Below are 22,875 nucleotides of genomic sequence, written 5' to 3'. Positions count from 1 at the left end.
TAATGTACCTGATTACAATTTTGATAATCGTCTTAACATGAGGAAGAAGGTGAAGACATAACCAAAATAGAACAGTTGTAAGTCTAAGACGAAGAGAAACTCACATTAACACCCGCTGAAGACAATTTTTTTGTCATCTCCTCTCCAAACTTGTCCTTTCCAATGGAGCCAATGTAGCCAATTGCACCATTACATTTTGAGCGTCCACAACTATCAGAAAAAAAAGGGAGACGAGGGTAGGGAGAATTAATCAATTCTATTTCATACAAATTTAGCCTAAAAAAACGTGAAAGATGTTTCTTGGAAATACGAAACCAGACCTAGGCAACTTTGATTGAATTCCAATGTAGCACCTAGAGTCTACTGTGTATGATATGAGTTCCCCATTACAAGACAGATAAGAACACCAAATAAAATCATGTAGGTCTCTTGAATAAAGACATATTAGTAGCGGTATCAATAGGCATTCATGTCAATGTGAAAAGAGACATTACGAAGAAGTTCCTCTCAATCTTCTACTGACTCCTTCGTCATCTGGATGGCTCAAATCCATATTTGACTTTCAATGACAGTATCACTCTTGTCTCCTAAATCCTCAAGTTTACATTCATTTACATTTTCTATAGGGGGTGCAAGTACGAGGGAAAAATATAAAGAAATGGAAGACTTGAGGAAGCAAGAAGAATCTCGTCAAGAAAGAATCATTAAAGCTAAAGAGAATCTCGCTGCTGCTGAAGCAAAACTTGAAAACCTGCCGCCATATGAACCTCCAAAAGATGACGAAATCAACAACATTTCTATCCAATGATTGATTTTATCTAGCGGTGTGGGATATGATGTGAGTTTATTGACATATGGTCGCTGGAGACTTGAACCACTTTCAATATATGGAGTTGATTTCGTGGTTAACTGTCTTGAGGCATCTTCACAATGATAAGGTCTCTTGGCAGGCTATTTTCAAAGTTTATTAGGGATGGAGGGACAAATCCAGCTTCAAATCCATATTTGCTATTGTCCTACAAAAATTAAGAGTGCGTACATTACATAATTGATGGAGCACTAAACAAGGCTATTTCCAATGGTCATGTGAGGATGTTTTTCTTCTTCTTTTTGAACAATGTTTCTTGGTAGACCCAACTCCCCCCAAAATCACAGTTTACATATTTCTGACTTTCTTCCCCGCATGCATTTTCCAATATGTGACTATGGAAACGTTGAAAACTCTTCTCACAACTAATGCATGTCCATAGTTATAACTAATGAATGTCCAGAAAATTATTAATTAGGATGAAACTTAAGATAGATAGAGTAAGCAAACAAAATTATAATGAGAATGACAATTTTCACTCAAACACTATTGCAAATATAGTAAAACGTATAAACAGAATATAATATTTTTATTCTTAAAAATTAACAGAATGCACAACATTAAAAAGATAATATTTCTTACCCAAGGTTTAATTGTTAGAAATGGCAATGCGTTAATTAAAATTTGAACATTGTAAGATGAAACATTCTACTGGTCAGACGAAGAGCCTTTTTACTTGGTGGAAGGCCTGACTTCTTTTTTATTTAATTATTTTTTTACCGTATTATAAGACAAATATATATATAATTTCTTTTTTTATTTGAAGAGGCCATTGCCTAAATAGCCCAATGCCTGAGAAAAAAAAAAAGGTGAAGAAAAAAAATCATAGTTGACATTAGAATAAGGAGGTTTATTGCTATTAAAAGCAAAAATCTTGGTATGAAGAATTCAATCACAATAATGTCCATATGGAGGTACAACCCCCGTTGCATAACATTAAAAACTACTTTTTCCATTACAATCGTCAATCACTACTCATCACAGGAACCAAGAAACTGAAGCTACTTAAAATTCAATTAACAGATCGAAGGTTTTATTGGCGGTGTGGGAAAAAATGTTGTTGATTTATAATATATATTAACGTGAAAATATTAACCACTATAGTTTGTGTCTCTGTAACTTAAAGTACCCAGGGAAATACAAAAACATGGAAGCCTATATAAGAAACCCCACATCCCACCACGATTAAATGTGCTAGACCCAAATTACTTTTCAAAAGAGGGAAAGAAAATAAGAATGTCCCAAATACATGCATATATATACATGACTCTAGGAAAAAGGGCTTTTGTATAATCACCCTAAAAAATTCAAACTTATAAATATGGTTAATGATTTTGCTATTTAACTGGCTCTAACACAATTTTCAAGAGAATACCTAAATTACAGACTTGGGGTTTATAGGAGCAAGGAGAATGAGACATATAGAGAAAGCGAGCATATAAAACTATTTAATATACCATTACTTATCAAAAATCTATATATATATATATATATATATATATATATATATATATATATATTTAATAAACCATGCTTTCAACAAAAAATTAATAATAAAATACCTTCTAAAATACAGCGTGAACTAAACATGTGATCAAAGTTCAAAAAGAAAGAGAATCACAACCATTAAAACAGAAAAAATAGATAAATCAATTCTCGATTACAGTGAAAAAAGAGAACACACCATTTTTCATTGTAATAAATGACTGCATCAGCATAAAGAGTAAGTGTGTCTTCAACAACTGAAAATCATTGTTAATCTTGTTAAGCCAAGCCATATGTTCTTCAGGGTGCATCAAAAAAGCCTCAGCCAAACTAGTAACCGTCTTCACATTAATGGAAGAAAGGGTTCCAGATTGCAATTTCTGCATTTCAAATGCAATGTCATAATTCACGGGAGAATAAATAAATAAGGAGATAAATAAATAAACCATGGATTGAAAATCTATTTAAAGAAGAATTTTTTAGAAAAAAAACATGGATTGAACAATTTAAAGTGTGTTTGAGAAAGTATGTATATTGAATTAAACATGGAACAATTGAGTCAGTAGTAGTTGTTGAACATCTTCCAATTACAAAAATTTCACTGCTCACCATCTTAGCCAGGGACTCAGCTGCAATTTGGGGATGACCAGCAGCAGCAGCAACCTATGCCGTAGCTAGGAGAACAACCTTGGACTTATCAGGGAACTTTTCAGCAAACTGTCCTAGAACTTCTTCAGCTCTCACAGCTTTGTTCTCTCTCACAAAGACAGCAGCTTGAAGCAGTACAGGCATCACACTATCAGTAAACATGTCAGACAGTGCAGCAACAAGTTCTCGAGCCTGTAAAGAATCCAGAGAGATAGAGTTGATCAAGAAAATCATCCCACCAACAATGGCTCACTTTGTTAGGATTAAATTGAAATTAGAAAGGTTAAAAATAAAGAGTGCAAAACCTGATCCAGCCTATTTGCGTGGAGAAGCAAAAGAACTCGATTTGCATATACTGCTTCCTTTTGTTTTGGTGAAAGCTTCAAGTTAAGTCCATGAGCAAGCTGGAAATTCTGTGAATCTTTCTCTTTCAGCCTATGAAGTTTCTGTAGGCCATCAGAAACATCTGTTGGACCTTTCAATGCAATGAGGTTGTTCACTGCCACTGCCAGTGATGACTCATCTGCCAGATCTCGATTAGTAATGTCTGTGTAAGCTTCAATGGCCTCTTGTGTGTGCCTAAGCCAAAGCCGAATTTATGCTGAGATTTACATTACTCATGGAACCCAAGTTAGAAAATCATCAATCTGATAACTAGACTCTGAATCAACACAAGGCAATTTTCTTCTTGTCTTTAATTTGAGAACACTAAACCGAAAATTGTTCCACCTAAATACAGCATTTTTATAATACACAAAAGAAAAGTGCACTCAAATACCACATATGATTACACTGGCTTGATTGTCCAAAAGACTCCTCGGGTAGAACCATATTTGTATAGACGCTAGAATCTCTTACTAGCTACCTATTGTGGGTGCCTTATTTAACTATCTAAATGAAAAATAAAAACAGCGAAAATTGACCCATAAAAATAGTATTGAACCAAATATTCTCCCTCCCCCATTTTTCTTCTCCCTTATCTTCTTAATCAAGCAAGCAAAAAATAAACATTCATTAAGATTTATATTGACAGAAAAGTAAATTGAAAGTTCAATGGCAATAAATTAAAAATACTTACCTGCATATTTCCAATCAAATGGGCAAATATACAAGACCCAGGATGGCAATAAGAATAGCAAATGATGTCTCTCCAATAAAAGTGCTTGTGGACAAATTCTGCCCATATGAACTGAGACAAAAGAAAGAAAAGAGATATATGTAAACAATTTATTTTTGGGCAGACTAGCCATGTGTCAGAGAATATACTTCTTAATGATCCTATCATATGCATTTACTTGTTAGTGGCAGGGGCTAGGATCTGTCTATTTCTTGGTTTACAGTTCTTCCTATCATATGTCAGATTTGGGAGATAAAAGATAGTAAAATGAAGTTATGATTGATCCTCATGTCATGATTGCGTATCATAAATGCCATACTTCAAAGAGTTTTCGTTATGAAATCAAAATGCAGGTCATATGGTTATTGCATTGGCAACTAAACATGCATCTGTTGGTGCAAAAACTGGTCTGTTATTGTAAACCATATTTCCAATAAGAGCCAATGCCACAACATATACTTAAAAAGAAATTATGCGTTATTGCGGTCATCAACATTGTTTTTCAATAAACAAAGAGAACACGTTAAAAAGAGAATGATAATCTTAATGCTTGAAAAGAATAATCATTTTTATAAATTCATAACTTAGGTTCTACTAAATAGAATAGAAATTATACCTTAGATTCTGTAAGCCCCACCATAAACAATAGAAATACTTTTCAATGAAATTTGAGAAAAGAACATTTTTTGTCACTGCATTTTGAAATAAGCCATAGTTGAACTCATTATCCTCATCCGCATTACAGTTCTTAAACACATTTGTAGTACTTTCCCATGTCTTGCGATCAATAAGGTTACCACAATCAAAATAATTCAGCCTGCAACTTGTAGAACTAGATTCCTCTTTACAATACTTTTTCCAGCATGAGGAATACCGGTCAATCGATAGCAAATACCATGCTGCCCCTAAAACCTGCAATCATTGAAGTGCATTCACAATTTGGCATCCCACTGTGTTACTGAAAATAGACATAGTATTTAACAAATAAATCTCCCATGATTAGGCCAATAAGGGATTGGGGAAAGAGAGAATTACAATTAGAGGAAGCCCAACAAAAATAAAAGGTTACATACATGGCTAGCCAACATGTACAACAGCAGATTATATGCAGCCCCTGCCCAGGCAGTCTTAGTGACCACTCCGGTTGCTTTGATTATTTGCGAACTTAATGGAAAAATCAGATATAATCTTGGAACATATTGAAGCAGAACAATTAGTGCAAGGGCATTGTTCTTATGATCAAGTTGGGACCTTCTTGTTGCTGGTATAATAAACCAGATCACCATCTGCATAAATAATTTCAATCAGTTGTGCTTTGACTTTATCACTTGGAAAGTTTTTGGAGCAAAACAAGAAAAACAAAATCATGATAAAGTTTAGATAAAAAATGGCTAAACACATCTCATTTTTGCTATGGTAATCTAATGCGGATACATTTCAAATGTTAATTCCCTTTTTAAAACTTCATGCCTACCAATGAAGAAAATTAAGAACAGAATAGATTTTTACAAAGTGAGCATGATCACCATTATTTCATGCAAAATGTCTGTGTAAGTTTGAGATTTCATATATATAGCTACATGACTGGCTCCTAACAGAAAAACCAAGTATGTGGATGGTCCTAAGAACTTGAATGGAATAAAACCATCCAATCAAAGCGACTAAGGCTCCTTTTCAAAATTATGAAGTGCATACAAAAGCAAATATCCAAGGTATGGGGTGATCAATGAGCAAACCCCAGTGGAACCAGTTGGTTCCGTAAAGTTGAAAAGGAAGTGCTGTCAGAGACCTTATCCTTTTCAATTGGCATTATATACTACCAATCTAGGTTGGCTCAACCCAACCAAACCCAGCACATGAACACCCTAAGGAATTGATAGAGTATTGTTCAAAGTTCAAGGAATGTAGTGGTAATGAAATTCCTTCACCATCTGGTTCATAGTTCTACAAGACGGTTAAGGGAATTCAAGGTTTTCCACACCTAGCTCATCCTCAAATCTTTGGCAGCTAGTTTTTCAAATTGTATGAGCTATCAAGCTGTATCCTGCAAAGGAAATTCTAGGGTAGATCACTTGCTTACATGGTTCTTCAGCACAAGATGTTTGCCTTTTCTGTTTGATAGAATAGGGATTTCCTCTAAATTCTGGGCAACACATGCATGAATCAATTTCAAATTTTTTGAACACTAGGATTTCTTGTAGGATCAATATAAAGGATTACATTTTCTTGATTTGTTCTCAATGAAGATTTCTCAATAATGAACAGAAAAGGAAGCTGATTCTATGTTTTTCAGCCTATTGGGCGGGGCATGGGAGGCAAATAGAACCAGCCAAAGCAAAGGTATATATTGCTATAATTGATTAATAAGAATGTAAGCACCACAAAATTGTTCAGATCAGAACATGTAAAGACATCTTCTCGAGAATTCATCAATCCACAACATAAATACCATAGAGAAAAGCAAAAATTCTGATATTGGAACATAAATACCATAAAGAAAGAATTAAATTCTGAAATTAGATAAAAACTCTTACCATGCTTCAGGTTCCTGGTACAGACCAGCTGAATCGCCAAAGCATGACTCAAGCATGTCAGTTTTTATAACACCTGGATTAAGTGCAATAACTGCCATTCCATCAGGCAATTCCTTTGCTACAGATCTGGTCAAACCCTCAATGGCCCATTTTGATGCACAATAAGGTGCAACCTGTCAAAATATGATTAGGTTTTAGTAAGAACATACTTGATGTTGATAAAAGAGTCCAAAATGACAATATCGCCATGAGAGACTTGCACAGGCCAAGATAAGGCTATTGCAAAACTCTCAGATAGAATAGAATTGCATAAAGTAATATCATTATTATAATTTACGAATCCACATCAAACATTGGGTAAAAATGTCAGTATTTCTGATCTTGTAGTCATCCTTAAAATCCAGCTTTTCAAGATATTTTACTTGGAACTTTTTGATAAGTGATAAATAACTTATATTAGAAAAAGGATTAGTTAGAACCTTTTTGATAAGTAATGAATAGCTTTATTTGAAGAAAAACCTCAAGTATACAATATGTATACAAAGATTTACCTAAAAGACAAATAAAAATTTTAATTGAGCAACCAAATCTCCTCTATTTTTTTTTTAATATAAGTAGTTGATCTATGAAATTCTTCTATGTTAGATCTATGAAATTCGTCTATCATAGATCTATGAAATCTAACATAAAAGAAATTAAGTATAGCCAAAAGCAAGCAAAGAGGTGTAACTTTCCAAATCAACCCATTTCCATGCCTTCAAAACAAACTTTTCCAAATAAAAACACATCAATAACCTTCAACTACATCACCCAATGAACTCCAAATAAAGAGAGAACAAATTAGCACAGCTCCCTGGTGGTAGCCAGAAGCACAATGATGTAATAAATCCCACCCAAACCTCCCTATAAAAATTCCCAATGTAATAGTTCCAATTTATTAGCCACATGAGAAGGTATACTGAATAGGGAGTAAACCTCCATCCCTTGACACATTTAACTTTTCATCCTATCAACTGTCTTCACATGATTGAATTTCAAACTTCCACTTCCTTGTATGATGAGCCTAACGGCATGCCCAAATAATTTTGTAATCATTTGCAAAAGGAAAATGAAAACACACACACAAAACAGAACCAGCAGCAGCAGCAAAAAAAAGACTGTTTTGTAATAATTTTTTGCTAAGCAATTAACCCATTGGCTAATACAAAACTAATCTCAGAACTCAGATCACCAATTTGTTGAGTCACAACTTTCAAGCATCAATTACTAAAGTAAAACCTGTTCTTTGGGCAGAAACTAAGCATCCAAGGGTATAGGCAAATGTTAATTAGATGTACTTAGGCTTGGCAGCCCAAGACTTTACCATAGTAGCAGACAATGGCCATTGATTTAACCGCCAAAATCAGAGTAGTTGCTTACCGTCTTCTACACCCGCATCACTGTCATTTTGGCCCCCTTCAACCACTCGTTCCCATCACCTACTTCGAAAAATGTACGTTAAAACCATATTGATCTCCATAATAATATCATTAAGTAATCAATAGTAGATTGAAATGTGAAAAGAGGAATACCACTAGTTATAAAGTGTGTTGTTTCACATTTAGCTTTGAGTTACCTTTTTTGAATCTTATGCCGTCTAGTATAATAAGGAGGAGGTCTTGCATGTCCTTCGTCAGATGCCTCGGGCCCAGCATTGTGTCCATGTTTGTGCCCCCTGTCCCTGGGAGGTGCCTTTGATATGCGTTTCGGCCGACCTTCTGCCCTTTGCGGGTAACCCAACGATGCTCGGCTGAACATGGGGTAGGTCGATGGGCCGAAGAAGGGGCAGTAGATGTGCGTGGGAGGGTGGCTCTGCTGCATGTCGGGTGGAGTTGGATCAATACCCGGGTCAAAGGATGGAATGGGTAACGAGTGAGGAAATGACCGTGGAGTAGATGGACGAATGTCAGACCCAGGACAAGGATGTGGGGTGGGTGTCAGTATGGTGGGGCGAGTAGATGGATGTGGGGTGGGTGAAGGAATGGTGGGGGTAGGGGATGGATGTGGGGTGGATGATGGGATGGTAGGGCTAGGGGATGGATGTGGGGTGGATGGAGAAGGATCGGGGGTAGGGACAACCCGAGGGCTAGCAACGGGCGGACGGGCGACATCCGGCCGGGGTTGTGCTCGTGCTTGGGCCGTTGGAGTAGGTGCCTCCTCATTCGGGGCCTCGGGAATAGGAGGTTGTACACGTTCAATTGCATGCCTTTGCCGCCGTTAGGACCTCGGTAATGTCCTTGTGGTCCTCTGTGCCCCTAGGTGACGCCTCGGCAAACGGATGTATCCCTCAATACTGCACATGGAAAAACCACACATATTAGTAATGCAATACCAAATCAACAATGCCAATCGATAATAAAATAAATGTTGGTTTAGAATTGGTTGTGCTAGTAATAATTGCAAATTATAGAAAGACCAAGTGCTAAGCAAAAAATGTGATAGTATACTTATCTAAACGGTGGTTTCATGCTACTTCAATATGGTAAGATGTAGAAGACATTGAGAAGTTACTAGCGAGAGTCACTATAGCACCAGGCCTATCTATGAACCTCCGAGTTATCCTTTTGAACCGGTCATGGTACATTTTGCTTTGTGGAGGCATATCACCAAGCAACCGCTTCACAACGTCGTTGAAGGCGATTACCCCACTCATCGATATGCACGGCATGCTTTCGCGTCAATCAGCACGACCGACCTTCCCCTCGAATCAATGCCATGAAGCACGGTGTCGGTGTCAACATTGCGAGGAATTTCTTGGATCATCCCAGAATTGACGAACGACATGATCCGGTGTATGTTTTTCTACTAGGTGGAAACATACAAGCGGCACCGTTGCCATCCACACGGCCCCTCACACGCGCACCATGGCGGAAGGTCCTCCCTAACTCGGCTTCATATGGCTGCCACCACCTACAACGGCCAAAAAACAAGTACACAACACGTTAGGTAGCAATGTTTATATTTCAAATCCCTCGATCCAATATCTTGTTCCTAAACATGTAAAACAATGCATTTTCATACGGCACAGCAACATTGAAGCTATTTGCTCGCGATATCGTCCACGAAAGATGTGGGCGGGCCTATTTTTCTTGTTTGGGACCCTGACCACCTACAATCAGTTGCAATAGATCAATATCTCGATTATTTCGTACAGAGATAATTCCAATGTTATAACTACTAAGATAATCTTATAGATATTTACTTAATTAATAATAACAATAGAATAAGAAAATCGATTATAAAAAAAAAAGCACATACAAGCCACATGACAATCACAAAATTGGAGTATATTAACGTAATCATATATATTGAACCTCTATTTGAAATTTACACAATGTTGACATAAAAAATTGCTAGAAGCCTTTAAAATAAAGAAATAAAAGCAAGTTACATTATTATAAGCTTAGGGAATGATCGCATAATGTAGATGACGTGCATGAGGTAAAGACTTACTTCAAGGACAATGGACCACGCACTGGAGGACCATAAGCACCCATTGGCGGACCATGCTCAACTACGGGGCACAAATAGGGGAACCTGGCCCATGCCCCGATGCGGAGTAACGGTAAGCACCCACCAATCGACTAGTGTCTTCGCTTGCCTGCATAGCTCTCGGTATAACCATGCAAGGCAAGCACTTCCCTATGTACCTTCGTGGGTTACGAAGGTCTTCCAAGCTGTTGCACCCACATTAGATGCACCCTATCGCCGGATTTGTCCATGAATATTGTGTCCCCCAATAGCGCTAGGATGTAGCATCGTGCATACTTATGCGGTGGTCCTCTTCGGCATTAGGCGGCAATGGATCGGCAACTTGCTCCAAAAGCCGGTTGATGAGAATCCTCGACCCCGGTAAGTTGCTTATGGTTGTCTTGATTTATAGGTTGAAAGCCAAGGAAGTCCCGGCACACATCCACCCAAGTTTTCTGCGTGCTCCCTGTTATAGCGTCACCATCAACGGGAAGCTTGAGAAGAACCTCCACATCTGTAATGTGATGGTGATCTCACCATGTGGCATGTGGAAGGTGTGAGTCTCGGGCCGCCATCGCTCCACTAAGGCGGTTATCAAACCATGGTCAATCTCTCTACTCGGGACCCGAAAGTCACTCCAAACCAAGCTGCCTTGATGATGTTCACGACTCGGTCGTCCACCATTGGCTCTCGATTGGAGAACTACGAACTACGGCTACGGCGGAGTAACGGATCACTGGATCCTGCACAGGATCAAACCATGGATTAATATATGGGTGGCATATGCATGTACATTGTATAAATTAAATGCATGTACATTAGTTAAATCTTTAGTTTTATGTTTTACCTGCCCATTCCAAATGGCTTCGGACCGATGCTTGAGCTGCTTTGACAACACCGACCTGTCAATGGGTCCAGGCTTTGTATAGTCAATCCGCCCAGCATTTGCAGCAGCCATACTACACAAAAATGATAAGCAGTTAGTTTGAGAAATGAACACACAATATGCTTATGAAAGTAGGTATAACTAAACAAAACATCATTGATCCCTATCTCGCCAAATTTACTCCCACAACCCTAATCCATAAAAGGACTAATGCTGTGGCATAATGCCATAGCTATTTCCCCAAGAGAGCTTGATTGAAAAATCCAAGCTAGGTCATTGAAAAATCCAAGCTTGATTGAATTTTTCTAATAGTATAAAATTAGAAGTGCCTAGAAAATGCGATTTGACTTCAAGCTAGGTCATTGACGCTACACGACGGACGAGTGAGTTTGTCTATGTTTGGATCTAATTTAGAGACTTCTTCATCACCAAGACCCAACTGTACAAAACTATAAAGGGTGTGGTGACAGGTAGGAACTAATCCCATATCCAAACAAATACAAAAAGGTTGTCATACAGACTTTGTCTCTCTCTCTCTCTCTCTCTCTCTCTCTCTCTCTCTCTCTCTCTCTCTCTCTCTCTCTCTCTCTCTCTCTCTCTCTAATAACCTTTTGTTTCTTTCTTTTTTCTACGAGAAAATAATGGAGAACAGTTGGCTTAAACATCTACACGCAAAAAATAAATAACCGCAAACTCCTCATCTTAAAACCTCTTTCCATGAAACTCCTACAAAACATAGAAAGCCATGATCTTTATGGCCACTTCTAGCCTTTTTCACAAGCACTATCAAATTATCAACATTTTAGATGCATAAATTTCATGCCCACATTACCAAGTAACAAAGAAATTATTCAGGAAACAAAAAAGTAACAAAGAAATTGATAATGGTCTAAAGCAAAACATTTAAATAAAACCAAAAGAAACCCCCCTTTGTATGAAAGCTCAAAATGATCTAAAGAGTTTCGGATCACATATATGTGTATGTACAAACTAAAGGAAAAAAAAAAGCATGAAAATTATACCTCTAACTTGCTTCATGAACTTTAAACTACTACTTATCTTTGCATTGGACACAAGGCGAGATATTGTATTTGATTTTACGAGAAAATCATCGGACGAGAATCTGAAAATTAATTAAAAAGTCCATAGAATCCCATACACACTAGCCTACATCAATTCAGCATACCAACACGGCCAAAGCAAACCCAAAACCCCAAAATCCCAAACCAAACACACACAGAATCATACCCATTCTGAATAAAGAAAGATTCAACGCAAAATACATGAACAAACAAAAAAGGAAAAGACCATTCAGTTAAAAAACAACAAATTTAGCCCCACTACTCAACATCTTAATACAACATTATAGAACACCCATTTTCCCCCCTCAGAAAATAGGGATATTGAATTTATGGTAAAACCTTAGCCTTTACAGCATCAGGAACCAAAGAGAACTAAAACCCCCAAATTGAATTTTTGACCCTTGAACACAAACTACTTTTAAGTAATGGGAATTGGGTTTTTCTTATTTTGGTGAGTAAAATTGATGAGATAGTGAAATTGAAGACATGGGTATTGTTTTTCTCTAGTTCAATTTCTCGGTAACCAAACAGAATAATTTTATTTTGCACAAAAAAAAAAACAAACCTGATGGAAAATGGTGTGGAGGCAGTGGAGGCGCAGAGCAAACCGCGTAGCCTGATGGAAAATGGTGGAGACTGGTGAGTACGAAGAGGGTGAGTGAGTGAGAGTGGAGAGGGTGAGCGAGTGAGAGAGGCTGAGGTTCGGTGTGTGAGAGTGAGGGAGAGTGACAGAGAGTCTGCTGTGTTAGAGAGAGAGGAGAGCTGTGTGAGAGGCGTTAAATTTGAAAAAAACCCAAATTTAAATCGAGTCTCACAAACTCGGTTTCCTTTTTCCACGTGGCACAACCACGTTAGATCCAGATGGCCACGTCACATAAATCGAGTCTCTAAGACTCGATTTCCAGGTGGAGGCCACCTGGCAAAAACGCCACATCAAACAGAGAAAACCGAGCCTTAAAGACTCGATTTTTAGCCCAAAATCGAGCGTCTAAGACTCGAGATGTTAGTTTATGATATAGTTTGCAAACCGGGCCTGCTAACTATATAGTTAGAAACTGAGGGTTATTTTGCTATTTCGTCCGTATGTTTTGTATGCAATACAAATAAGGAGCTTCCACGTACAGTTAACTCAACGGTGTCAGTCAGTCAATCGGCGATGAGTAGTTTACTTTATATATTTTGTCTTTTCTGTTCCGTTTACTTATTATCAACACAAAGAAACTGAGAAGATATTGAAGGGTTTGAGATCTCAACTGATTTCCATTATGTGGTTATTCTTGTATCAGATTCGCTGCTAGTTTAGTTTACTTGTACTGTTTTGCACTGTTTCATTTGTTTGGATAAAATTCTCATTCATCGTCCTAAAGAAGAAGAAGTAGAAGAAAGCAGCAGCAAAGTTATGCCTCTGAGCGTTGCAGGGCCTCTTCTTGGGGCAGGATTTGGACAGGTCTTAACGTCGTCACGCGAAGCAGTTAAGGATGTGGTAAGAAACGCCCGTCAGTTCAAACACATTCTTAAACGCCTCGATTCCGCGTTAGATCTTTTGGCGCAAGCGGTCGAAGATATAGAACGATCAAACCAACAACGTGGTCGCGCGGTAGAGAATACACAGAGCTTGATCGAAGAAATGACGAAGGGTAAGGAGCTGGTTCGCAATAGCTTGCAAATCCCATGGTGGAACTTGGTTCTAATAGTCAAGTACTCAAGCAAACTTTCTGAGTTGGAAGAAGACATTTTGAGGTTCTGTCAGGTTGATTTGCAATTACATGGTGCAATGACCAGGTTGGAGACTAGAGACATTGTGAGTGATATTCGGGAGAGTATGGATTCGACCAGGTCCATGGAGACACCAAGGGTGTCATGTGCGGTTCGTGAACCCCCGGTTTTTACAGTTGGGTTTGATATGCCAATGAAGGTGTTGAAGACGTTGCTGTTGAAGGAGGAGGTGCAGCTGCTTCTATTGACTGCTCCTGGAGGACGTGGGAAGACCACATTGGTCCAAATGCTTTGTCAGGATGACCAAATTAGAGGTGCGTCCATCTCCTTTGTTTGTCAGTGTGTAATTTTACTTGGCAACTGCATGTTTTAGGAAGTTTTGTTTGCATATTGTTGAAGTTATTTATGGACTATGGTGCCTTTATGCAAATCCTTATGATTTGGGAGTACCAACAACAAAATACATATAGAATTTCAGTTCTGAATCCTGATATGAATCTACTGATTGAATATTATATGTTTGGTTATAATTGGAATTGGAATAATGGGATTGCATTCACACATGAACTTGAATTTCTGCATATGAAATTGAAATACTGTTTGGAAAAAAAAAAAAAAAAAACTGTCTCATTAAGTAAGATGTGGTAAGCCATGGCTAATTATGTTCATTCTTTTGTTATGGCCCTTTCAACTGTCATAGTAGTGTTTTTGGCATATTTCATACTATGAAATTCTATCTTGGAAAAGTAACTGAGCATTAGTCCCAATATTTTGGGGTTGGCTATGGATCTCAACAGAATAATCCTTGCCGATTGTATGTATTTTGTCCCACCATTCTATTATGTCTGAAGTTATACTTTTGTTACCACCTTAATTAACATGACAAATTAGGAGATGCTTTAAAAAAAAATTCTAATATCTTCATAATTGGTAGCATTTTCACCTCTTGCCCTTTGCTGGGATTGGGATTGGGAATTATATTCATATGACTTGGCCATTATGTGTGTTTCTGTGTGTAATGTTATGGATATGAAATGAGCCTCCACTGCAGCTTTCTAACTACACTGTTTCTGGATAGGCACATGTAAGGAAAATATTCTCTTTGTTAACGTTTCACAAACTCCAAACGTGAAGGTCATTGTACAAAATCTATTTGATTATAAGCATTTTCGGCCTGAGTTTCTGATTCAAAGTGATGAAGATGCAATCGAACAGCTACCACAACTGCTGAATCATATTGGACCTAATCCTATATTGTTGATCCTGGATGATGTCTGGCTTGGATCAGAATCCCTTCCCAAAAAGTCTAAGTTTAATATTCCAAAATACAAGATTTTGGTTACTTCAAGAACTGCATTTCCAAGATTTGAATTTACACCACTTAGACGTGCTAAATGATGTAGATGCAATGAATCTTTTTTGCCACTCAGCATCCCTGCAAGATGGGAGCTCTTACATTCCAGCAGAAGAAGATATCAAAAAGGTACCTTGTCAATCTGATACATGCATGAAATATGCTTAATTTTATTTGTACTTTTGCTTTTGGGTAAGGTATGTAGATGATTGCAAAAGTATGTAGGTACTTTTGCCTCCTGGTGTTATGTACATATAGGTGCATAATACCATAGGTACCTACCCAAATTATGTTTTCATACTTGCATGTACATTTAAGCTTTGCTTTGCTTGTTTTGTCACGCAAAACCATATTTTCATATTTCTGAACAATTGGTGTGGTTTAGATAATTTAACTCTTGGAAACAAATTACCCCTGTAACCCCCAAACAATAACCAACTTTATTTGGTTCCTTGAATTATAGATAGTAAGAGGCTGTGGGGGGTTCCCTCTGGTCCTTGAAGTGATTGGCAGCTCACTGCGTAGGCAGAAGGAGGAGGTATGGCGCAGTAGACTAATGAAATGGTCTAATGGTCGATCTTTTGTCAGTTCCGATGCTGAGCTGCTTGCTTGTCTTCAAAAAAGCCTAGAATTTCAACATGACGAGGACAACATCGAAGACTGTTTCATGGACCTAGGTTCATTTCCTGAAGACCAAAGGATCCCTGTTGCTACCCTCATTGATATGTGGGTAGAATTATATGAACTAGATGAAGATGTCATCCATGCCATTGCCAGTTTGCAAGAACTCACCACTCGAAATCTGGCTAGTCTTGTGATGGCAAGGTATGCTGGCTGTTTTATTTCTATAATATAATCTTTTTAGTGTGATTTTTTCATGTGATTCCTGCTAGTTTCTACTTTCTAGTTGTAATATGTTATAACTCTACACCCGGCCATAGGCCTAGATATTTTATCATGTCTTATGGCTTAATTAATTTCTGATGACAATTATTAAATTACTAATATGTTATTATGGTACATACCTGGCCATAGGCCCAAATATCTTCTTACCATTGACAAGTTTATTACTACAAAGATCTAGAAAGAAGGAAACTTATACCAAACCAGAGATTCCACCTACTTTGTCCATGAAAAGAGGGAGATTTGAACTTTTCTTAGTCTATAACTTTTCGCTACTTTTCTAGCATATCCTTGATTTAAATTATTGTTTACAGAAACTGATAGTGTTGATGTCCCTTAGTTGTGTCATTATATTCTCTTTTTTCTTTTTTGGGTTGATAATGGAATATATGTTTTTCATATGCAAAGTCTAAAATTTTTAAATATGTTCTAAGCTTATAATTTTGCCAATTCACCAGGAAAGATGCAAGTGGGTTCAACAGCTATTACAATGATGACTTTGTAACACAGCATGACATTCTTAGAGAGCTTGCTATGCATCAGAGCAGCCAGGAGTCTGAAGAACAAAGGCCAAGACTGATTATGAACATAAGTGGAAACAATCTACCAAAGTGGTGGATGGAACAGAAACAACTCCTCATCAATGCACGCTTATTATCTATCTGCTTGCTCACTCCCAAGTGCAGGAGATCGTAGCAATATAATTCTCGGAGTACTAAGGTCGAACCACAAGGAGCAGGGTAAATTCAAAGACAATATAATTAAATAACAATTTGGGTGAAGAAGAAAAATACTTTTGCTTGGTGATTGTTAACAAGAATAATAATAAAAGCCGATTAAAATCAATAATGTAAATATTAGGGCATCGGGGTGTTTCCCTATATCAATATGAAATTCTTTGTGATCTAAGAAAATATCCATTTCATAATTGATTGTTCTTATACAATTATAAACTTATGATTCGGTTGAACTGAGACAATTCAAGAACGCATGATAACCTCGATTAATAATGCGGTTAGAAAAGTTTTTCAGAAAAAACCCATTCACTTTAAAATCTGATTTCTATTTGAAAATATTAGAAATTCATCTAAACAATAAGAAAAACATGATTGAACTTATTGAAAGCATGGAAGAACTAATACATCAAAAGAAATCTAATTGAACAATCAAATATGTCGTTGATAAAATCCTAGAAAGAATCACATTGAATATTCATACCGTATAGAAGAAACATAACCCCTAGCCCTAACAAAGAGTTTAGGCTGCCATTAGAGAAAGGAAAATACAAGGTTTTCTTTGTCCAAAATTCGTTCTCCCTGGTCTCCCTTCAAAACCCTAACATAAAGTGTCCAAAGAAAATAAAACTTTTTCTATTTTAATTTCCGTCCAGGTTTACAGCGGTAACTTGTGAGTACATTTCGGCCTTCAAAAATTGAGAATTTTGAAAAACTCAAAACTAAAAAGCTGTAGATATTTAAGTCACGGTTCCAACCCGTCTAGCCTTGTGTCAATTGGATTTTTGAGGAGAGAGATACACCCAAAATACTGATCAGTACTCAGATCAGATTTTTCCTTTTCAGATTCTACCTCTTTGATTTCTTTCCTTCTTTGAAGCTTCCAATCATGGTAGACGATCCAAGCACTCCAGCTGCACCTCCTTAGACATTTAAGCATGGTCCTTTAGCTCCACTTAATTCTAGTTTGGCCTTCATTCTCTCACAAATTCCTGTAAACTCATCTTTCTCACATGATTTCCTGAAAGTAGAAAATTACACACAATGAATGACATCTTACTTAAGAAATTATGTAAAGATAAATAATAGGGACTAATGCGAATCATGGCTTAATTATACAAATTAAGCATAGTAATAAGGAGATGACGCCCACATAAATATATAACAAGTATATATTTTAAGGCGTTATCACTATCTCAATTGGTTAGTACATTTTCTCTCTTCCAAATACACACTCATACACATTATGTAACCTACATAATATTAAGTGTTGGTCACACCATATACAATTCCTTTTGTAGATGAATCATTCTTGTGCAGTTGGTGCAACATTCAAGCACCCAATGTTGAGGTTTTAGTTCTAAATTTTCAAACAAAGAAATACACCTTACCTAAGTTTGTGGAGAAAATGGATGAACTCAAGGTTGATAGTCACTAAATATGGTTTCTTTCAAACTGAAATAAGCAATTTTTAACTACTCGGGTCTCTACCCAAATTAAAGAGAATTAGATTAGAGAAGGTTTCAATTTCTTCCCTTTGCAAGACCCTTGTACCATTGAAGAGTTTGAAGAAAATATCTTTGTTTATGTGTAATATTGGTATGGCTTTTGAGAATTGTACTATTCAACTTTCAAATGCTTTGCCAAATCTAATAGCGATACGCATTGACTATTGCAATGATCTAGTGGAATTTCCTATGGGGCTGTGTGATATTGTCCTCCTAAAAAAACTCAGCATCACCAATTGTCATAATTTGTCAGCATTACCTAAAGGAATTGGAAAGCTGGTGAATTTAGAAGTGCCAAGGTTTAGGTCTTGTACTGATTTGTTAGAGTTGCTAGAGTCAATCATAAGCCTTCATAAGTTAAGCATTCTTGACATATTTGACTGCCTAAGCATTATCAAGTTGCCAAAAAACATTGGTGAGTTGTGTAATTTAAAAGTGCTCAACATGAAAGGGTGCTCGAGAATGCTTAATCCATTGCCAGAATCAACAATAAATCTTGGGCAGTTAAAGCTTGTGGTATGTGACAAAGAGAGGGCCAAGTTATGGGAGCCTATCAAGGAATTCCTCATTGAGCTTAAAGTAGAGGTGGCTAAAAAAGATATCAACTTGATTGGCTTCCCAAGTAATGAGTTGTGAGAATTATTTCTTCTCGGAAAAGGTTTTAGGTTTGAGTATGTTATGTCAATTGAAAATATGTAAAATCACTGTCAAAGACATTATGACATTGCCAACAATAGCTACTAGTCAAGATAGTCTCCGCAGAAGCGATGCACCTGTGTACACATTGTCAAGGTGTTTGAGGATGCATACATGTCACCACTGAGAATTACTATTCTTAATGTCATGGATTTTGGAATGTTTTCTCTTTCGCTCACCATGATGTGAAGAAGGTGCTAGAACAGCTGAATGTTTTTGCTAATGAAGACATCAAAGTAGCTGCAGAGGCCCAAGATGATGTAAGCTTATGCTTGATTATTCTTTTGGCATAATCCTTGGGTTGTTTCAATTTCTACTTTTTTGTAACATTTATGAACCTTTTGTGAACTCTGCCTTTATAAGTAAAAGTTCCATAGGTTTGATCCTATAAATAAGAATTATTTTTTAATCACAAATACTATGTAAAATCTTAAGTTTTTTCCTCTTTCTTATCCCTATCCTACAGGTAGTGTTTGAATTGATAGAGAACCCATGCTTAGAGGCTAATCCATATTATTATTTAAGGGGCTTCCCTTGTTTGGGATGGACATATATATATGTACGAACCATGAACAAAGGCCTAGCCCGAAATCATAGCCTGCTCCCTAAAATCGGCCTAGCTTGTCTAGACATTATACCAAACAATAAGCCATGGAATCCACCTATCAAACATTACCTAGCGTCTGGTGCAAGTTCTAAGGGGGTCATTTTCAGGATTGTATAGTAGGTCCCATCTGGTCAGGAATATGGCGTAGAAGAGGACCCACCTGCTTGGGGAAGACCACCTTTCATCATGACAAACCCACTAAAGGAAGGTTGTAAAAGGGGGAAGGAGGGTGTGAATAAAGGGTGGGAAAATTTGGGGCAGGGGGAGACACAAGGGAAATAAGGAGAAACATAGCTTCAGGGTCAAGGAGTCTTGCTTGGTTGAGCTAGAACCTTCCTGGGGGTCAAGGAAAGTAAAGCGTGGGACTTAACTTAACACAAGAGGCCTCATCCATAGCAATTAGGGCCATCTCTTGGGGCTCCCACTATGGAATAATCCCTACTCAGCACACAAATAAATTGAGGGCCCAGACCCAAGAGTCGTTATTGGGCTAGGCCACCACAATATATATATATATATATATATATATATATATATATATATATATATATATATATATATATATATATATATGAGATGGGTTCAAGTTACACTTGGTGTATCTCCTTTAGAGTTACACCTTTTTTGTACCGTAGATTTCTAATAAATCCAACGGTTGAAAAAATAGCATTAAATGATTATACTCTCCACTTTTTATTTTCCTAATTAATAATAGTTTTTCTCTATCCTCATTTATTATTTTCCATAGACCTCATTGGATGTTGTTTATAACTGTGTCCCTTTCTTCCTAAAATCGCTGGATATATATGAATCTAGGCAAAAAACAAAGACTAAAAAAGTTTAAATTTTTCTTCTCTCAAAATCCTTGGGTGTCGGCCTGCTGCATATGAGGTTCTCAACAATGAAGAAAAAAGAAGGAGATATGATAGAGGAGAAGACGTTGAAGACATCGAGGGATAGGGTGGGGGTGGTTTCAACTTTGGTGGGGGACAGCCATTTACATTTACTTTTGAGGGAGGCTTCCCTGGTAGTGGTGGATTTGGTGGAGGATTTCCAGGTGGGTATGAATTCCACTTTTTATTTTAGTGAAGAATGGACTCCTTTTCCCCTCAGGTTCACAAAGAAAGAAAAAGTGTCATTTTATTGGGGAGCCAAAACACCAATGTGGCTAATTACTGACTGGTACATGGCGGTAAATATTTAGGCAACCCAGAGAGGCTTGTTACTTGAAAAATGTATCCCTTGAGAAAGATTTAAAGATATATAATTTGTGATTTTATAAGTACACTGTGTCTGCTAGAATTGCCCCTAAACAATTCACAAAATGAGCAAGAGCCTTGTGGTTTCCACTTTCAATGCATTATAGCAAAAACACATGACAAAACTCAAATCTATTGAAGATAGGGCGGATCTGAGATCAAAAAATAAAATAAAGAAGGGAGCAGGACAAGAAGAGTGTTTATGTAAAGAAAGCATTAGATTTTGTGGAGTGTTAGTCAATGAGAGAAGGTGGCAGAGTGTCAAAATTGTGTTCTATAATAAAAATAATTTTCGTCACTAAGCTTGCAAAAGTTTTTTTTTTTTAAGGAAGAAAGGGACACAATTAAACAATATCCAATGAGGTCTATGGAAAGTAATAAATGAGAATAGAGAAAATCAGTTATTAATTAGGTAAATAAGGTGGAAATCCTTAATCATTTAATGCTATTTTTTCAACTGTTGGATCTATTAAAAATCTACGGTACAAAAAAGGTGTAACTTAAACCTATCTCATATATATATATATATATCATGATGTACACTGCAAAAGGATTAGTTAAAAGGCTAAAAAGGATAGCAGAATAATAGAGAAGGTCTACGAGACATTATGTGGTAAACTTCATGAGCATTGTATCATTTCCTAGTGAGCCTGAGTCTCAATTATGTTTTAACATCTAAGCTCCATTTTAATCTCATTTCCTAAAATGAGACTTGATCTTACCCTGATAATAAGCTGGCCCAAGCGTAGGGTGAAGTCACTCCTATCTCATCTACATCAAGTGCTCGAAGGTTGCTTGGTGGAACTACAAGAAGTACATGTACTCCAAGAAGCTACTCAAATTGGATGGTTCTCTTTGTAGCCTGCAAATTCAAATGGATTCACTGATTAAGGGTCTGTTTGGGATGCGCTTATTTTGCTAAAACTACTATATATAAATGAAAAAGTTAGCTAAAATAGTACAGTGGGACCCATGAATAGTAGCAAAAATAAACTGAATAGTAAAATAAGTTAGCAAAAAATAAATTATCCAAACGCAACCTAAGAATTTTAAATATTTTAAGCGGATTTTTTATGAGATAGGAGCATTGAACAGAAGATCGGATCAAATGGTACCACAACAAAGAAATTAAAGTAATGTTTTGCATGTGGGTTCTGGATTAAGGAGAATCATTCAATAATCCATGCCACATCGGATCATTCTTTACTTGAGTTCACTTATTTTGAGGTTCTGCAGATGAGAATATCAAAATTTAACAATCAGCTTTTATCCAAACTAGTCGCAGACCCGCACATTATGCGTGATAATTTTTTTTTGACTTATCTCATAAATATATATTTTAGAATTATCTCACAATAAATTATTGTGATGCCCCAATTTGATTGATTGTGTGATGTGTGTGGGTGTGTGATGAGTCCCACATCAGGTATTTACTGGGTTGAACTGGGCTTTATTAACAATTGCAAGGAGCCTAAATTGTGACTAATTCTTTTGAGGTATAGCGCAGATGTGGTTAGCACTTTTCCTTAAGTCGTTACATATGGTATCAGAGTCGGCCCAGTAACCTCGTGTGGGCTTGAACACTCTCTATAAAGTGGACCCTAACGAGGGCATTAGGAATTTAAGTAGGAAAGATTGTGATGCCTCAATTTGATTGATTGTGTGATGTGTATGGGTGTGTGATGAGTCCCACATCGAGTATTTAGTGGGTTGAACTGGGCTTTATTAAAAATTGCAAGGAGCCTCAATTGTGACTAGTCCTTTTGAGGTATAGTGCAGATGTGGCTAGTGTTTTTCCTTGGGTTGTTACATATGGTATCAGAGCTGGCCCGGTAACCCCATGTGGGGTCAGAGACACTACTTCACAAAGTGGGCCCTAACAAGGACGTTAGAGATTTAAGTGGGGGAGATTGTGATACCCCAATTTGATTGGTTGTGTAATGTGTGTGGGTATGTGATGAGTTCCAC

The 22,875-nt window shown here is 37.1% G+C and overlaps 1 protein-coding gene and 1 pseudogene across 1 annotated transcript; one reads left to right on the top strand and one right to left on the bottom strand.

The window, feature by feature from the left end:
* Positions 1–4,093: 4,093 nt before the first annotated feature.
* Positions 4,094–5,425, bottom strand: LOC142625406 (cyclic nucleotide-gated ion channel 17-like). Its single transcript, XM_075799073.1, has 3 exons — positions 5,192–5,425; positions 4,735–5,030; positions 4,094–4,190 (listed from the first exon to the last, which is right to left on the bottom strand). Exons 1-3 carry the CDS (start codon positions 5,408–5,410, stop codon positions 4,094–4,096), a joined length of 612 nt encoding a protein of 203 aa, XP_075655188.1. The 5' UTR covers positions 5,411–5,425.
* An 8,104-nt stretch (positions 5,426–13,529) lies between these two features.
* Positions 13,530–18,981, top strand: LOC142623244 (putative disease resistance protein At5g66900; annotated as a pseudogene).
* The last annotated feature ends 3,894 nt before the right edge of the window (positions 18,982–22,875 follow it).

The sequence above is a fragment of the Castanea sativa genome, chromosome 2 (assembly GCF_040712315.1).
Source record: "Castanea sativa cultivar Marrone di Chiusa Pesio chromosome 2, ASM4071231v1".
NCBI lineage: Eukaryota > Viridiplantae > Streptophyta > Magnoliopsida > Fagales > Fagaceae > Castanea > Castanea sativa.
The sequence above is the reverse complement of the archived record's forward strand: the minus strand, read 5'-3'. Positions and strand labels throughout refer to the sequence as shown.

Excerpts from the sequence above, each read along its gene's own strand:
- LOC142625406 (XM_075799073.1), bottom strand. The coding sequence starts at position 5,410 with ATGCAGATGGTGATCTGGTTTATTATACCAGCAACAAGAAGGTCCCAA. Across the intron at positions 5,031-5,191 it reads TGTACATGTTGGCTAGCCAT|GTTTTAGGGGCAGCATGGTA; the intron begins GTATGTAACCTT and ends CAATGATTGCAG. Across the intron at positions 4,191-4,734 it reads TGGGGCTTACAGAATCTAAG|TTCATATGGGCAGAATTTGT; the intron begins GTATAATTTCTA and ends CTTTTGTCTCAG.